General features: G+C 41.8%; 1 protein-coding gene and 1 long non-coding RNA gene across 3 annotated transcripts in view; one reads left to right on the plus strand and one right to left on the minus strand.

The window, feature by feature from the left end:
• Positions 1 to 18,743, plus strand: part of ACVR1 (activin A receptor type 1) — a 130,793-nt gene that overhangs the window by 72,749 nt on the left and 39,301 nt on the right. For both annotated transcript variants that reach the window (XM_025276330.3, XM_025276337.3), the window contains one exon: positions 4,260 to 4,333. In XM_025276330.3, the coding sequence (XP_025132115.1) occupies positions 4,267 to 4,333 (67 nt within the window). In that variant the 5' untranslated portion in view covers positions 4,260 to 4,266. The remainder of the gene's footprint in view (positions 1 to 4,259; positions 4,334 to 18,743) is intronic.
• LOC123331372 lies at positions 15,594 to 18,295 on the minus strand. The gene is made up of 2 exons (XR_006547967.2): positions 18,157 to 18,295; positions 15,594 to 15,848 (listed from the first exon to the last, which is right to left on the minus strand). It is a non-coding gene; the product is annotated as an uncharacterized LOC123331372 (long non-coding RNA).

Genomic DNA, 18,743 nt, shown 5'->3' on the forward strand with positions numbered 1-18,743 from the left:
GGGAGGTGAGTAGGGGGCTTACTTACTAGGGCTTACCGTGTTTTACCCAGGTTCTGGTTGGGGGCTACCTCCCCGGCCTTCTTGGGTTTTCTTTCCTTATCACTCTTCTCTATAAGCTCTCTGTATCCTAGCCTGGTGTTTTTTTTTTTTTCATGTGAAATATGTCTTAAGTCCTCAGAATGCACCATGCTTCCCCTTGCCACAGGGTCTGTGTCAAAGCTGAGAAACTGCCATTTTCCTTAAATGCCCTCCTGTCTCCACCAGAGTGTTCACCGCTCCAACACAAACACATGTGCACGCACACACACAAACGAGAACTCACATACGCTCGCCCTTTTTGTAGTACCTCCTACTCATCTTTCTAGTTCCTGTTTAGATATAATCTCCCCAGGGAAGCTGCTCCACCCTCCGGAAAAATTTCAAGTTGTTTTGTTAATAGCAGGCTTCCAATAGTTGTGGAAGGAAGGAGAAAAGATGGGCTGGAAATTCAAAGATAAGACTGTGATAGTTCAGTGGTTTTCAAAGGCTTTTGATGATTATATCTCATCAGTTAAAAAGCTTTTTCAGTGTATACCCTCAATGTGTATGTTGCTTATAAGTGTTATATAAAATAAATCTACGTACTATAAAACATACATAAAGGAGAATTTTTAAAAAGACTTAAGATGAAATATTTATGGTATTGCTAATGGTAATGACATTGTATTATTGACGAAAATCTCAAGTCACTCAGGATAATGTTTATTGTTTGTGATACTGGATGCAAATCAGTTTTTAATGTATTTTTTAATTTTGAAGTTGGTGAGCCTGCTTCATGTCACATTGAACTAAATGTTAATTGCTTTTCTCTAGTAAACTGATTAACCACTAGGAACAGTGATATCAGCTCCACCATTTTCTTACTATTCTCTGGTACTCATTAATAACATATTTAATCTGTAGTATCCTTTATGGATTTGAACACTTGCAATGTGGAGAGGGCTCATTTCATTGTATCTAGCCATAACAACCCGTGAAAGTGAAAGTCGTTCAGTCTTTTCTGACTCTTTGTGACTCCATGGACTAGACAGTCCATGGAATTCTTTAGGCCAGAATACTGGAGTGAGTAGCCTTTCCCTTCTCCAGGGGATCTTCCCAACCCAGGGATCAAACCAAAGTCTCCCTCATTGCACGTGGATTCTTTACAACCTGTGATTCCACTTAAATAAACCTTCAAGCCTGACTATTCTAGAAGCAAACCATGTCCACTCTTTCACATTAGGTAACTCCCACTTCGGCAAGATACCACTTATAGTGGACTATCATAAAAGATGAAGTTATCACTCTATTAGATTAAATCATTTTTTAAATAGGATGCAAGTTTTAGTATATTCATTCCATAATTTAATGAATTATTTTGTATGGCCTGTGGAAGTATGTACCTCTTTGGGGGCAAGTAGGCCAGTGCTGGAGATTGACGTAGACAAATGATTAATTCTGCGTGGTGTTAGACCAGTGCTGGAGGGGTGAAATCACTGCTGATGGAGAACTGTTGCACCAGGCATTTGCTTTTTGAACTGGATCATGAATGGCAGGAGGAGGGAGTTGGGTAGGAGAGAAGTAGAGGGGAGGCTCAGGTCACCTGGAGTGGAGGGAACCAACAGAGTGCTTCTGTTCAAAGGCAGATATTTGTAAGGATCCCAGGGGGAGGTGAGGCGTTTGTATATTAATAAGGGCTTGCTCTAGAAAAGATCTGTGGTGAACATGGAAATAATAATAATAACAATAACAACAACGGAAACAGAAAAAAGGGTCTCTCATGTTTCATGTGCTTTTAAAAATATAAAAAAGAAGTCCATTAAACTCTCCTTTAACCCTTTCCCTCACCTTGCTGTTAGAGAAGAGAGAGTCTGAAATGCAATTGTAGACAAATTGGGGTGGTAAGACAGAATAGAGGTGTGGGGCATGAGCAATCACTAACAAAAAATTTTGATTTTAAGATGATGAGTCAGAAGGTGTCCATTCCAAACAACTTAGATAGCAATGGGTTCTTATTCTTTGCTTTAAAGCTACAAGAGTAACATAGCACATGAACCTTTTCATTAAAGAACTTTACCCATTTTCTCTATTTTTGCCATCCAGAAGATTGCAACTAGTTCAAGGTTTAATTTTTTTAAATTATTTTTGTAATAAAGAATTACTATAACCAAACTCTCATCATAATTTCCAAAATTTTTCAGGAATTACTCAAATGGAAAAGTTCTCTGTTGCTGTCCTTTGACTCAGAACATTGAGCTTCTGCCCATGTAGTTTTAGGGCAGTATCAACTTAAAGTTTATATATCTTATTTTCTCTCCAATATAGTTTCACAGGTTAAAGTTTCATTGGATTTCTTCCTGTCTTGATTGTGTCTATGCTTTGTTAAATTTAAAGTAATGTAAGAATACATTGCTTTGTTCTAGATGAAGTGTAAGCTATAGTTTTGTGTTTGACTTTTTTTTTCTTTTTTAGCGCTGTATGATGATTGTAAATTGCTTCCCCTCTAATCCTTTTGAGGAAAAGTAAAGCGCAAACATAGTAATTTGGCTTGGATTATTCAGTCACTTAATCTTTAGCATCATGTTCAGTTCAGTTCAGTCGCTCAGTCGTGTCTGACTCTGCGATCCCATGAATCGCAGCACGCCAGGCCTCCCTGTCCATCACCAACACCCGGAGTTCACTCAGACTCATGTCCATCGAGTCAGTGATGCCATCCAGCCATCTCATCCTCTGTTGTCCCCTTCTTCTCCTGCCCCCAATCCCTCCCAGCATCAGGGCCTTTTCCAATGAGTCAACTCTTCGCATGAGGTGGCCAAAGTACTGGAGTTTCAGCTTTAGCATCATTCCTTCCAAAGAAATCCCAGGGCTGATCTCCTTCAGAATGGACTGGTTGGATCTCCTTGCAGTCCAAGGGACTCTCAAGAGTCTTCTCCAACACCACAGTTCAAAAGCATCAATTCTTTGGCGCTCAGCTTTCTTCACAGTCCACCTCTCACATCCATACATGACCACTGGAAAAACCATAGCCTTGACTAGACGGACCTTTGTTGGCAAAGTAATGTCTCTGCTTTTGAATATTCTATCTAGGTTGGTCATAACTTTCCTTCCAAGGAGTAAGTGTCTTTTAATTTCATGGCTGCAGTCACCATCTGCAGTGATTTTGGAGCCCCCAAAATAAAGTCTGACACTGTTTCCCCATCTATTTCCCATGAAGTGATGGGACCAGATGCCATGATCTTCGTTTTCTGAATGTTGAGCTTTAAGCCAACTTTTTCACTCTCCTCTTTTACTTTCATCAAGAGGCTTTTGAGTTCCTCTTCACTTTCTGCCATAAGGGTGGTGTCATCTACATATCTGAGGTTATTGATATTTCTCCCGGCAATCTTGATTCCAGCTTGTGCTTCTTCCAGCCCAGCGTTTCTCATGATGTACTCTGCATAGAAGTTAAATAAGCAGGGTGACAATATACAGCCTTGACGTACTCCTTTTCCTATTTGGAACCAGTCTGTTGTTCCATGTCCAGTTCCAACTGTTGCTTCCTAACCTGCATACAGGTTTCTCAAGAGGCAGGTCAGGTAGTCTGGTATTTCCATCTCTTTCAGAATTTTCCACAGTTTATTGTGATCCACACAGTCAAAGGCTTTGGCATAGTCAATAAAGCAGAAATAGATGTTTTTTGTGGAACTCTCTTGCTTTTTTGATGATCCAGCGGACGTTGGCAATTTGATCTCTGGTTCCTCTGCCTTTTCTAAAACCAGCTTGAACATCTGGAAGTTCACGGTTCACGTATTGCTGAAGCCTGGCTTGGAGAATCATGTTAGAACAGTCTATTCATGCTTCTCAGAATTCTTGTTGCCAATTCTGAGTTCAGTGGAATAAGATAAAATTCAAACTTAAGTCCTTTACGAATACCCATCCTTATAAGTCCTTTAGGAATACTTAGCGTTATAACTGAGAATTTTTCATGTCCCTTTTGAGCTCTTTATAAGAGGGTAGACTCAGAGAATGTTGTCTTGGATGGGCCACCAGTAGGAGAGAAATCTGATTAACACTTTAAGATGATTTATTTAGATCCATGTAAAGGGTACATGTTTAAATTACTAAGAAGTAAGGCAACATATGTAAGAGGGATTTGTAAGAAAGGCCTTGAATGACAAGTATAAAGATGGTATGCTTCATTTGTCTTCCTGCAGTTACATTTTTTTTGGTTTACTGAACTCTCTTATTTTTTCCCTCCACAGTTGTACAATGGTGGATGGAGTGATGATTCTTCCTGTGCTCGTGATGATTGCTTTCCCTTCCCCTAGTATGGAAGGTAAGTGGCTCACAGTTGGGTAGGATAAGCATACTGTGTAATGTTCGCTTTATTGTCAACTAGCTTGTTCTTAATCCTGTCAGACTTAATCCTCCTCTTCCCCCATTTTCAAGACTATTTTTTTTAGAGCTGTTGAAAGGAAGGCAAAGAGATTTGTCATCTACTTCCTGCACACATGTATGGCCTTCTCCATTATCCACATTCCGCCGACCAAAGTGATCCATTTGTTATAATTGATGAACCTACATTGACACATCATAATCATCCTAGTTTATAGTTTGTGTATATTAGGGTTCACTCTTGGTGGTGTACATTTTATGGGTTTGGTCAAATGTAAAATGACTTATATCCGTTATTAAAGTGTCAGAGTATTTTACTCCCCTAAAAATCCGCTGAGCTCCACCTATTCGTCCCGCTCCACCTATTCGTCCCGCTCCACCTCTGCAACATCTGCCCACTGCTGATGCTTTTATTGCCTCCATGGTTTTGTCTTTTCTAGAGTGTCATATAATTGGATTCATACACTGTATAGCCTCTTCATATTGGCTTCTTTCACCTAGTGTTACACTTCTACGTTTCCTCCATATCTGTTCATGGCTTAATAGTTCTGTTTCATTGTCTGAATGTACCATAGTTTATCCCTTCAACTACTGAAGGTCATCTTGATTGCTTCCAAGTTTTGGCAGTTATGAATAAAGCTTCTGTAAACATCTGTGTACTGGATTTTGTGTGGGTATAAGTTTTCAACTCCTCAAACAACACGGATTGTGATTGCTGGGTTGTATGTTAGAATATGTCTAGTTTTGTTAGAAACTGCTAAGCTGTCTTCCAAAGTGGCTGTTCCATTTTGCATTCCCACTAGCAATGTCTGAGAGTTCCTACTGTTCCACATTCTTACCAGCTTGTGGTAGTAACAGTGTTGTAGACTTTGGCCGTTCTTACAGGTATGTGGCAGTGTCTCATTCTTTTAATTTGCGTTTCCCTGATGATGTATGAAGTATGCAGAAAAGCACATCTTTTCACATGCTTATTTGCCATCTGTATATCTTTATTTAAGTGTCTTTAAGGTCTTTGGCCCATTTTCCAATTGGGTTGTTTGTTTTCTTATTGTTTAATTTTTAGAGCTCTTTGCATGTTTTGGATAACAGTCCTTTATCAAATATGGTATATGTTTTCTCCCAGTCTGTGGTTTGTCTTGTCATTCTTTTGACATTATCTTTCACAGTGCAGAAGTTTTTAATTTTAATGGAGTCCAGCTTATTAATTGTTTCTTTCATGGATCATACTTCTAAAAAGTTATTGCTTTACTCAATGCGGTCATCTAGATTTTCTGCATTATTAATAGGAGTTTATAGTGTTCATATGTTACAGTTAGGTCTGTGATCTATTAATATTAATTGAATACTTTTTATGAGGGGGGTATAAGTTCTGTGTCTAGATTTTTTGGGGCATGTGAACACCCCCTTTTTATAATATATATTTGATAATGCCCCTTGATTTTCTTAAAATGTAATTCTTATACATACCGTACCTTTCTTATAAATGTAAGTTTTAAAAATTCAGTGTAAGTCCTTATCTGAAATAGAAAATTCTCTTAAAATAATATGTAATTAACTATGCCATATAATTAAAATGGTATTTATAGGCAAATGTAATATAGTATAGTTGGATATGAGTGCACTATAAGATATAATGAAGTAACAGATGTTTGTATAAGAATACAAACATTTATGTACACACATATGTATTAATCTTTGATGTCTTAGAAAACAGAAAATGTATTGGTATCTTTTCTGTTTTCTAAGACATCAAAGATTAATATATATGTGTGTGTGTATATAAATGTTTGTATTCTTATTGGTACTAGTGAATTTATTATATTGGTGATTTAATTAGCACAAGTGATCTTGCCTGCAGTGATTGAATTTTCTGAATTGGTGAACAAATTTTGGTAGAATCAAAACAGGGACTATTTGTCCTTTGACACAGTGGCTGTATTTTGAGTAAATTTCATATACATTAAGACAGTGTAAGACATACTTTATATTTTTATGAATAAAAGTGTTAGGTATTAAGTTCAATTAATTATACAAAGAGTTTTCATGTGAATGAATGCTTAGTGGAACAGTGAGACCCTAAAGGGGCACAGGTAACTTAGTTGTGTGAGATTACACGGGCAAAATGCTTTGGTATCTGTGGGCTTTACTCGTTCTATCTTCTCTTCTCCCCATTTGTAAAAGGCTACTTAAGGATGATACTGCCCATGCAGAGTCCACAAAAGAGATAATCAAGAGAAAAAGAAAATAAAAGCTGCCTATAATTCCCTGCACTTACATGTAATTGCTTTTAGCATGTTGGTATAAATCTTCCTAGATATATAAATGAACTATATTTTATTGTGCATTGAGCAGTTTGAACTTGATTTTAAAAGGGTTGCTCCATGAAAAGTGGTGCTTATGGTGTGAATCTCAGCCTTGTGATCAGATAGGCCAGAAAGTCTTATGTGTCTGCAGATAGGCCAGAAAGTCTTATGTGTCTGTTACAGGCTCTTGGGGGTATAGTGATCGGCTTTATACATTTGATAAGTTTCCAAGGAGGCATATAATATGACGAGTTAGTATAGCCAACACTGTGGAAAAACAGAACTTGATATACTAGAAGCTTATTTTGTTATATGTTCAGTTCAGTTCAGTCCAGTTGCTCAGTCGTGTCCGACTCTTTGCGACCCCTTGAATCGCAGCACGCCAGGCCTCCCTGTCCATCACCAACTCCCAGAGTTCACTCAGACTCACTTCCATCGAGTCAGTGATGCCATCCAGCCATCTCATCCTCTGTCGTCCCCTTCTCCTCTTGCCCCCAATCCCTCCCAGCATCAGAGTCTTTTCCAATGAGTCAACTCTTTGCATGAGGTGGCCAAAGTACTGCAGTTTCAGCTTCAGCATCATTCCTTCCAAAGAAATCCCAGGGCTGATTTCCTTCAGAATGGACTGGTTGGATCTCCTTGCAGTCCAAGGGACCCTCAAGAGTCTTCTCCAACACCAAAGTTCAAAAGCATCATAATATTTGATCTGTTCCTGCTTCCTTCCCATATTCATTGACATATATTATAGATCTGCATTGTCCTGTCTGGGAGCTAGCCATATGTAGCTACTGAGCACTCTCATTGCAGCTAATACAAATTGAGATGTGCTGTTAAGTATAAAGACACACTGGGTTTTGAAGACAGTAAAAATGTGAATTTTATCTGTTCCTTTTTACAACTATGAAAATTTACAGTTACATAAAGTAGTTCCTACTATGTTTCTGTTGGAAAGCACTGCTGCTGCTGCTGCTGCTAAGTCGCTTCAGTCGTGTCTGACTCTGTGCGACCCCATAGACGGCAGCCCACCAGGCTTCCCCGTCCCTGGGATTCCCCAGGCAAGAACACTGCAGCGGGTTGCCATTTCCTTCTCCAATGCATGAAAGTGAAAAGGGAAAGTGAAGTTGCTCAGTCGTGTCTGACCCTCAGCGACCCCATGGACTGCCGCCCACCAGGCTCCTCCATCCATGGGATTTTCCAGGCAAGAGTACTGGAGTGGGTGCCATTGCCTTCTCCGTTGGAAAGCACTGTTGTCAACCAATTTAGGTATCAAAAGTCTGTATCCCACTCTAAGCAGTGTTGTTTAACAGAGTCCAATAATATTGCAGTCATTTAAATTAGCACCAAAAAGATATGAAATAAGGATCCTGCATGGAAGTTTAAAGGAGTAGAAGGTATATTAACTAGAAGATAGGTTGAATGGTCTTAGGTTGAAGGAATGAGGAATGAGAAGAAATGGACTGGGAACATTTGATGGGTTAACCGTAGTTCTCAGCTGAGGAGTTTATTTTATCCCCCAGAGGACACTTGATAATGGCTAGAGACAAAAGGCAAGTTGCTCAGATTTTCCCTTTTTTTGTGGCTATACAATATGATCATAATAAAACAAAAAAGTAAAGACCATTGTGAAATGAAATCCCTCCAAATTCCATGTGCTTCTCTAGATACACAGTATGGTAGGGCAGTCCTTCAAATTTCATGCGCTGTCCTGGTTGGACTCATGGTGTAGGCACAATAGAAAAAAAAGAGAGTGGAAAAGAAATTGAGGTAGAAATGTAGTATGAATAGAGAAGAAGTGGAGAACGAATGGGGGAAGAGGAAGTGAAAAGGGCCTTTATGAAAAAGTATTAGCAATTCAGCCATTGGTTGTTTTTTCCTGCTTTAAGCTCTTAAGCTGCCCAAAGAATCAAGCAAATGACCTCTTATTACCACAGTGAAGATCTGTAATGAAATGCGTTAGTCTGGCTGAAATGGAAATGGATGCCACTAAGGTTTTGCTATTGAATATAACACCACCACTAGGATGTTTATAAGTATGGAAAAAACACATCATCCTTTAGTTACAATAGCTTTTTTTTAAAAAAAAAACAATATCCAGCTATAACCTAGAGTGCTCTAATCATATTAGTCTTGTCTTCCTTCTATGACTCAACTCCTTGTTAACTATCAACAGCATATTCTATGAAAAGATTCTTTGTTTTTGCATGTTTACTAGAAAAAGTTTTTAAAACACCACTGAGAACCCTTAATTGTAATACACTCTAATATACTCAACATTAGTCATAAAGTAAATGTTAAGTACAAAATACTTAACTGAAAGAGGTAAATAATAGGGAAGATAACTACATGAGCCTCATAGATTGTCTCATGCAGGGTTTTAGATGACCAAGGAAATGGACCCATGTTTGATGTTTGTATTAGAGTAGCTGTGGCACCATATTAATTGGGCTTCAGTGGAGCTAGATGGCATTCTTGGTGCATAAAATAAAATTCTAATATATGTTGTTGGGTATTGTACTCCTTTTAGTCTACTAAAAACAAATAGAAGAAACAAAGGTTCTTTCCTTTATTCTACCAAAATACTCCCAAATGTTTGTTAAACACTGATTAGATATAGTGATAACATTTTAAATAACAGGTCCCAAACAGTGATTTTGGCACAGTTTGACTTGGTCCCCAACCTTTTTTGGCACCAGGGACCACTTTCGTGGAAGACAGTTTTCCCACAGACGGTGTTGAGGTGGGGTGAGGATGGTGTCAAGACGATTCAGGCACGTTCCATCTATTGTGCACTTTATTTCAATTGTTATTTCATCAGCTCCACTTCAGATCTTCAGACATTAGATCCCAGAGGTTGGGGACCCCTGCTTTAGAACATTTACAATTTCTATGGAATCCTAAATACTCTGGGGACAAAAAGACCTCATGAGTCTGGAAAATACTTACTATAACCACACTTTTTAAATGATTCATAGGTACTATTTATTGAGTGGTTAGTATGTGTCAGATGTTAGGCTGTTTTATATATATTATTTTCCCATAATCCTTACCATTACCCTAATGAAATAGGTTAGTGGGAATGTGCTTTTGAATTAATCTAGACTATTGCTTAAGATTATACAGCTTGAACAGGGCTTCCCTGGTGGCGGCAATGTGGGGGAGACCTAAGTTCAATCCCTGGGTCAGAAAGATCCTCTGGAGGAAGGTGTGGTAACCCGCTCCAGTATTCTTGCCTGGAGAATCCCATGGACAGAGGGGCTTGGTGGGCTACAGTCCATGGAGTCACAAAGAGCCAGACACAACAAAAGCTGCTTAGCACTCACGCATACTTTGAGGAATAGTGTTCAAGAGTTTGTCATTATCAGTCTTCTTCAGAATTTTGCATTTTTTGGTACCCTAAATTAGCTACATCTGCTGACATTGTATCCGGCACATACTGGAACCAGCTCAATCCAGCCTATATGACAGGCTGACTTGAGAGCTCATAATAGTGAATGATGAGTTCCTTTTACCTGGGTCTGTGTTTTTTATTTCTCTCTCATACTAGTATGCATTTTTCACATTCATTACATATACAACTCCAGCTGCAGGAAGAGTTTTATTTGCTCTCACAGAGAAGAGCACTTGAGTCCTAATTACCCGTATATCCTTCCTTTTCCTTCCCATTAATAAGACTAATCATGCTCTAATACTGCTATCATGCCACCCGGGAGAAGTCCATTTTTGCCCCAGAAACTCCTTGTTTGGTTTTACCTTTGTCTCCATGAGCTTCTGCAGGGATGAGCGTGACACAAATAACTTAGAGTGGAATACCATACTGCTTCTTCAAAAATATTTCAAAGCTAAGATGACCCACATTTTATTATATTTGCAAGCCGTAGTTAGATTTTATTATAGCAAGTTTTGTTGCCGTGAGAGATTCTGGCCTGTCCTGGAGAAGATTGCTAAGTACTAAATTATTTTCTGGGTTGACTTGATTTTAGAATTTCCAAAGCCATCACTACTCAGACTTTCCAGCCCAATTACCCAATGAGGGAAGGAAGGAGATCACTTCAATAGACTTTTTGTTAGGGTCGACAAAGGTGCCCCTCTTTGCCACTGGGGGTGAAGAATAGAATAAGCCTTTCTTTGAATTTCTCATTATTGAGAGTGCAGGAAGTTCGTGAAGGGGTGAATGAATGTAAGAGAAATGTCTCCGTATTAAATTTGTTGCTCTCATTTCTCATTACTATAATTTATTCCTTTTGTTCAGAATAAAATCTTTTTCTTTTTTTTTAACACATCATCGTATGAGTGATTTGTTGGGAAGAGAGATGAGATGCACTGAGCTGTTAGTCATGAGGACCTAAAATGTAAATATCAGATGAAGCTGTGCACGCTCAAGGTACTGATTCTTTACTGTCACATTTTCTCACCTACCAGAGTGAGTGTATTATTGATGCAAGGTGAGCTGTGACAAAGCTTCCTTTCAGCTTTTCCTTCCTGGGGAATGTTTGTTTCAGCTGTATGTAGTTAAACTAAAGCCACATCCAATTTTTTTTTTTCTAGTGAACATTATAAAATGCTCATATTCAATGCATTTATATGAAAGAAGTTAGTGGTAGGGTGCAGAACGGACTTGAAAATTCAATCAGAGTCAAATATTGAACAGATGGGAAAGCAAATCCAAGGCCCTAGCTCATTAAATGGTTTCCTGTGGTCAGCAGTGAGTGGGCAGCGCAACAGTTTCCACCCTTCTCTCTTACAGAGCTCGGTCTCAAGGGGTAAGAACATGGATGCCCTCTCCTCCCTATGGAAAAACTGGGGAAGCAGGAGATTGGTAGGAATGTGTGCTATTTTTTGCTTTTGAAAAGTAAACACCAAGGAAAACAAAACACGTTAAAAAATTAATTTGTAAGGGGAAAGGGCGTAGAGAGATAAATAGGAGTTTGGGATTAGCAGATACAAACTACTATATATAAAATTAGATAAACAAGGTCCTACTGTCTAGCACAGGGAATTATTATATTCAGTGTCCTGTAACAAACCATAGTGGAAAAGAATGTGAGAAAGCATATACATGTATGTATAACTGAATCACTTTGCTGGACCAGAAACCACACTTCAGTAAAAAATTAAAAATTAAAAAAAAATTAATTTGTAACTCTCCAAATACTGCTGAGAAACCTCCCTCTGCCATCTAGCATGACCTCAGGCAACTTCCCCTGATAATGGTTATATGCAATAGTCATAATTACTCAGAACTCATGTCGATTCCAAGATAGTGTAAGACGCAGGGCGGGGCAACCTTCAAGATCTTCTCTGACTCACGGTAAGAAACACTTTAGAGTTGGACCCAGTGCACCTGCATTTAGAAACATCATGGAGTAGGACTCACACTCATCTGAAAAGAAAATTTCATGAAAGACCTATCACTCTATGTTTAATGTACTCCTGTTTCTTCTCTTTTTTATTCTATTTAGTTTTATTTCATTTAGACAGAAAGAAACCTTCTCTTGAACTGCTAAATCAATTTGCCTACCCAGAATGGGTCATAACCCACAGTTTAAGAAAGACAGCTCCCCTCTGCTCCCAAGAGCTCTTATTGCTCGGATGTCCTTGCTGCCCTCAGGTGAGAACTCTGACAGCTAACCCAGACAGTCTCCAACAGGGTTGCTCCAGACCTTTTATTATTATTATTATTTTACAACTGTATGTAGCCTGCCATTCGCTCTCTGCAAGCCAGTGATTTGACAGGAAGAGGGAAGTTTGCATTTGTGCCTTCTCAGCCCTGGTGGTAACACTGGAACAGCTGCTGCCTGATTCTAATCAGCTGAATCTGAGCTCTGCGGAGCTGGGTGTTTCCTAGATCCTCCACAATGCTGCATCTAATTCTTTGTTATGGGTTAGAGTGGAGCATGGACTTTCTGAGGATATGTATATTTGTGGGCTGTGGGAAGGAAAGAAGGAACAGGAGGGAGAATGAGAAGTTCCTCTTGGAAGGGGGTGGTAAAGTACACCTTAAAGCAAAAACAAAAACCCCTACCTATATTTTTTTATTCAAATGGTGACTTGGAGCAGGAAGTAGCCTCTTTTATTTATTATTTGCTGAATTGGTTTATTTTCTGAATTCTGATATTGACACCAAGCCAATACAAAATCCTCCCCTCCAAATAATAATAATAAATCAGACCCATTTAGGAAAGTTGTAAAAAATAGAGAAAGCAAAACAAATAGTCCAGTTCAAACTTTGACTCCTGTGAAATATATAATGCTGCAGAATGCCATGTAGAGTTAAACACTCATGGCTTCTGTTTATCTTTCACATCATTTCTTATTTCATGAGCTTCAAACAGTCAGTTTTGCTAAGGTTTAGGGTAATTTTCGGAGAAGGCGATGGCAACCCACTCTAGTACTCTTGCCTGGAAAATCCCATGGACGGAGGACCCTGGTAGGCTGCAGTCCATGGGGTCGCTAAGAGTCGGACACGACTGAGCAACTTCACTTTCCCTTTTCACTTTCATGCATTGGAGAAGGAAATGGCAACCCACTCCAGTGTTCTTGCCTGGAGAATCCCAGGGACGGGGGAGCCTGGTGGGCTTGCCGTCTATGGGGTTGCACAGAGTCGGACACGACTGAACTGACTTAGCAGCAGCAGCCAGGTAATTTTTGGTCATTAAACGGTATTCCTAGTCAGAGTGCCTTCTGAAAGGAAGACTCTTGGCCTGCATAGGAATCAGGACTTTCTCAGAAGAGCATCAAACACTGTCATGAGCCATCTTCTTCCTTTTTACTGTGTTTCTGAATGTGGGTTATCTTACCTGTTAAGAGCCATTATCTGCAGTGCCATGTGGGACAGTAACAGAGTGGTGGTGAGGGGCCATCCGTGCAAAGTGAGCTCTAGGGTGAGAGAGGTCGGGACTTGGCGTGGTCTTTGTTTTCTCTCTAGTGTCTGAGACAGTGCCCAGCACATAGTTGGTGCTCAATGAGTATTTGACAAAATGCATAATTATCATAATATAAAAAAGATAATATTATAAGCGACCAAGAAACTGATCTGGATTGGGGACAGGACAGGAAAGCATATCCTTTCAAAGAATTTATTCCAAGTTTGGGAAAAGAGAACCAGTCTTAACATTCTTTTAGCTGATTGATCAGCATGAGGCCAAGGATCCGTACTGGTGATGTCAGCATACCTGGAAAGGGGTTCCTGCTGTCGAAGAGTCAAAGTCGAGATGGAGGAGACACAGGTTACAGCGCCATACTGGGGTGTCAGCAGGAAGATTCTACATGGCACATGGGGCTGGGGCTGGAGACAGCGGTCCAGGGAGGCTGGGTTTGGAAGGATGGACAGGCATTAGACCAGCAAAGGAAGAACTGAGGAGGACTTTTAAACAGGGGAAGGGCCAAGTCCAGAGAAGTGGGTAGATGGGAGACTCTGCCTAGGGGGTCCAGCAGGGCAGAGCAGCTTGAAGAAGGCATTCGGGTTGGGAGTTGAGGGCTTAAGTAGCCTGGCAGGGCCTTGTGCATGAGGTGTTTGCTTTGGATCTTGAGGGCACTGAGAGCTATTGAAGGATTGTTGTTTAGTTGCTATGCCGTGTCTGACTCGCTGCCATCTATGGGGTCGCACAGAGTCGGACACAACTGAAGTGACTTAGCAGCAGCAGCAGCCCTATTGAACTATATAGCGCAGCAGACTCCTCTGTCCATGGGATTTTCCAGGCAAGAATACTGGAGTGGACAGCCATTTCCTTCTCCAGGGGATCTCCCTGACCCAGAGATTGAACCCGTGTCTCCTGCATTGGCCAGTGTATTCTTTGCTACTGAGCCACCTGGGAAGCCCACTGAAAGATTAATTAGGCACAATTTGTGTGTTTTGAAGGAACTGTGTGATAGAAGTGGATCACAGGCTACATACAGCAAGATGAGAGGTGAAGGGACAGGGAACAACTAGTCCTCCCGCAGGGTTTGGGCAGACAGGCCCACGTGCTGCCTTTTCAAAGGCATCCCAACTATAGCAACTCGATAGTGGCCAACAAAACAAAAACAAAACAAAAACAAAACCCTTAGTTCCGAGAGAAGACCTTTGTGGTAGGCAGTGCACAAATTCTAACAACAGCAGCAAACGACAATAATCTAACAATAATTCCACCGCTACTTTTATTATGGAGACAGAAGGCTGAGCTGCTGACTTTTCTAGCGACTTTTGTGAGATATTTAAATCCCTCTCTAGCTGGCCCTTTGTTCCTGTGTTGCCATGGAGTGTCAGTAAGCCCAGCTCAGAATAACCCGGGCAGGGACATGAGAGGTGCAGCTTGCTGGCTGGCTGGCTGGCTGGCATGGTGGCTGGCCAGGTCACACTGTTTTCATTGCTCCCGTCTTGGGAGGAGGACCAGGCTGCTGGTTGCCCTGGCAGCTGTGAAAGGTGTGTGTCTTGGCTGCCCAGAGTTGGAAAGGCAACCAAAACTTGCCTGCCTACTGAGCATGTGCGGCTCGTGATTGAGCTGATAGCAGCTGAAAATAGCCCACTATGCACCTGTCCTTTGTACACCAGCCCCGGGCCGACTGCCATTTAGGACAGCGTGGGCTCCGCTGCTGGCTAAGGTGAAGGGCTGAGTGGATCTCAGTGGTTCTTAGGAAGATCTTGGGAACTTTGGCCCTGGCTTCAAAGGAAACAAAAAAGGAGCAGGCTCTTCCGAGCGGTTCCACTGGGCACTATTGTGGTTAGCGAGTGGCCACCGTGACTGCGTATGGACGGTATGTGCTGAAGACGCCACACACTTCTGCTTGCTCAGCCACACGGGGTCTGACAAATGGAGAGGCTGTGTTTCCTCTTGGAGGGAAAGGCTTTCCTAAAAAAACCCTGGACAGCAGCCATCATGGTGTGCTCTGCCACAGTTTGAGAAAGCGGGAGACATTGAGTTAAACTATTTTGCTTTATTTTTTACGTGCTCATTAATCCCCCGTGACCGTCAATGGATCACTTATACAAGGTGTCTCTTTGCTAGATTATTCTTTCTCAGCAGTCCAAGTGTGGGCACAGAATACCATCCCAGCATGTTAGGAGCTGTCTGTTTCCCTTTGGGACTCTTTCCATTTCCTTCTGGGCTTTCATCTCTGCTGCGGGCTTGCCATCATTGGGCAGGCTTGGCACGCCGGTGTGGATGGAAGCAGGCTCTGAAAGGAAAAACTTCTAAAGTGACTGGTAGTACTAAAGCTACTATTTAAAAGTGCCCCTTCTTAGAGACATGGGTTATCTTTAGGCTGTTGGTGCTCTGCAGCCATGGGAGCCAAAGGGACTCTGCAGAAACCCTGGCCGGTTGCTCTTGCCTTGGTTTGTGTTTAGATTTTCTTGCTCCCCAGCCAGTGGCCTCGTGACACATCTCGGATTTAGCTGCCTTTCTCCTGCCAAGGTCCAAGATTATCATGGAAGTTGGGAATGGCGTGCTATGCCACAGAGCTGGGGAGAGGGGCGGTGAGGGGTGTGGAATGTGTGTTTGAAAAGCCAGTTCTGGTTCACAGCACTCTGAAGAAAGGCTTTCTGTTTCCACCTAGAGTGTAGGCACCTGGAGGAGCCTTTCTGTGGGCTTGGCAGAAACAGTAAACTGAAAATGACCCACACTCAGCTTTTTTCATGGTGACTTGTAGGATCTTCAGTCTATGATGAGGAAGCCAGTCTTAAGTGTGTTGAATTTAGGAGTTCATGAATTCTTGTGGACTGTATTCAATTTTAGACTTGGGATAATAAAGATAGGCAAAGCAAAGATCACATTATAATACAGATGCACAAAGCTTGTAGTCATGGGATTCCTTCTTTCTTTGACCTTCCATGGAGTTGTGAACCTACAGGACCTTGGGACGTGATTGGAAAATTGGGGGACAGGAAAGCAGCAATGTCAGAGGTTTGGGCTATGCCCCGGCTTTTTCCCCCTTGGGTATTTTGATCTCTTTGGCTTCATTTGGGCTGGAAAGAAGAGAGTCTAGAAAATATCTCATCTCTGCTTTTCTCTGGGATGAGATAGGTTAGGGAGCTTGAGAGGAGGAATTTAGCTGGATTTAACTACTTCTAGATGTTTTTGCCTTGAGCTCTGGGTGTCACGATACCTAGAGGCTGGCAGTCTAAGACTGTTGTTAACAAACTGGAGCGATGCCCATCTTTTGAAGGGTTTATCTCTGTGGTTTGAAAGCTTCCGGAAAGGGAGTGGGGGAGGTGCGGTGGCGGCTGGCTGATGGTAAGCAGAGATTGGTGACCTTGGAGGCTCTGTCCCTGATTCCCAGAGAAGAAGGTCATGGGCTCTGGAGGGGAACAGAAGCAGGAGCTCTGTTGGCCCTTCTTTGCCGTCTGGTCCCATGCAGTATATTTTCAGTATAGAGCCTGTGTAGGAAACCCTCGCTGGAGCAGCCATGCACTCCCCAGATATCCTAAGGGGTGGTGGAGACAACCCAAATGAGTCAGGAACATCTCTTCCCACGTTGTGAGCAGAGCTTCAAGCCTAAGACATGCTATAGATGATACCGCGTCACCGGATCTCCTGAATCTAAACAAGAAATGACTTCTCTGAAGTGTTTATAATTCCCCAGTGCACTTCCCCCTCCTTCAGCCTGTGGTCCTCTCTGTTACTCTCCCAACAACTGGAGTTTCACTTAGATGAAAGAATTGTCAATAATACATGGGGTGGAGTAGGGGTATATTGTCTTGGAAAGAATTCCTCAGTAGGTACTTTCCATTAGGCCTGGTAATCATTTGTTTATATGAAGCGCCAATTCAAGAAGTTTGGAGACAAAGTGAAGAAAGATTAAATAATGACCCCCATATTTCTCCCCTGTGAAGGAGTTGCTTCACAGACATGGCACACATGTTAAAGCTAAGTCTTTGCTGTGTTCATAGAATCATAAAAATCACGGAAGAGACAGACCAGTATTGTCTTAGGTCAATACCCCACAATGCTCTTTAACTTGTTAGTCATTTAAACACAGACTGAGTTTTTGGCTTTGAAATAAAAGGTGTGGCTGCTGCAGTAGACTTCATCTACAGGGATTATTTCAGAGACAAGGAGTCAGCCCAGACACAAAATAAACAGATGGAACTCTCCCCCACCCCCCAGCTTCAGCAGTTCAAATGCAGGGTGACTTAGGAATCCTTATCACCTTCAGCAGAGCAAGAAGGGGAAAATGATGTAATTCACTTTTCCTCACTCCCTGCTGAAAATGCCATTATTTTCACTGATAGGAGAAAAATGGTAGCAGAGACCAGGCTCATCCTTTCCCTGCTGAGCAGGCAAGTCCTGCAAGACCTCTCTAAACTGGCTGGAGCCAGGGCACTCTGTTTTGATCATTCTGATCACCATAGCATCATAGAGGCTGGAAGGACCTCCCATAAAAGCCCTGCTCTTCTATTGATATATTAAAGAATTCCTTGTTTTCAGAACTCTTGCATTTTACTTCTTTCTTCCAACACATACAAACAAGCAAACAGAAAACCTACCATACCACAAAAAGTACCGATTTTCCACACTTGAAAGCCCGAGTAGGTGAGCAGCTGTGACGCTGTGGCGAGCTCCTGCAGGGAGAAGGGGTTTGCACAGACATGCTGGCTCGGTGACTAAGCCTTGCCTGAAGATCTCTGCTGACATTTAAAGACTTTATAGGCTCAGTCTGCTCTGAAAACCAGCATCATGTCTCTTCCCACCTCTAAATCCTGTCTGTGAAGAGAAAATTCATTCTGGAGCTCAACGTTCATCAGGCGTGTCCTCCCGCCAGGGGCTGAGGCAGTTGTGGGGAGCCTAACGGTGAGCTGAGTGGGCTCAGCTCCTCCCCTCATGGGGTGCACAGTCTGGAGGGGAGACTTGGATGTGGGACAGCCGTGCAGACACGTGTGTGTGCGTGTAGATAGGGGCTCCTGCTTTACACTTGGGGGTGTGAACAAAGGCTCCTCTGAGGAGAATGAGATGAGATCTGAAGGGAAGATGGGCACAGACTGAGTTGGGCAGTGTCCTCAGGAAGGAAGCCCAGCATCCCATGGTGGGGAATTCCATACCTAGCAGACCTGGGCTCCCGAAGCAGGAGGAACCC

Source organism: Bubalus bubalis, chromosome 2, assembly GCF_019923935.1.
Source record: "Bubalus bubalis isolate 160015118507 breed Murrah chromosome 2, NDDB_SH_1, whole genome shotgun sequence".
Lineage (NCBI taxonomy): Eukaryota > Metazoa > Chordata > Mammalia > Artiodactyla > Bovidae > Bubalus > Bubalus bubalis.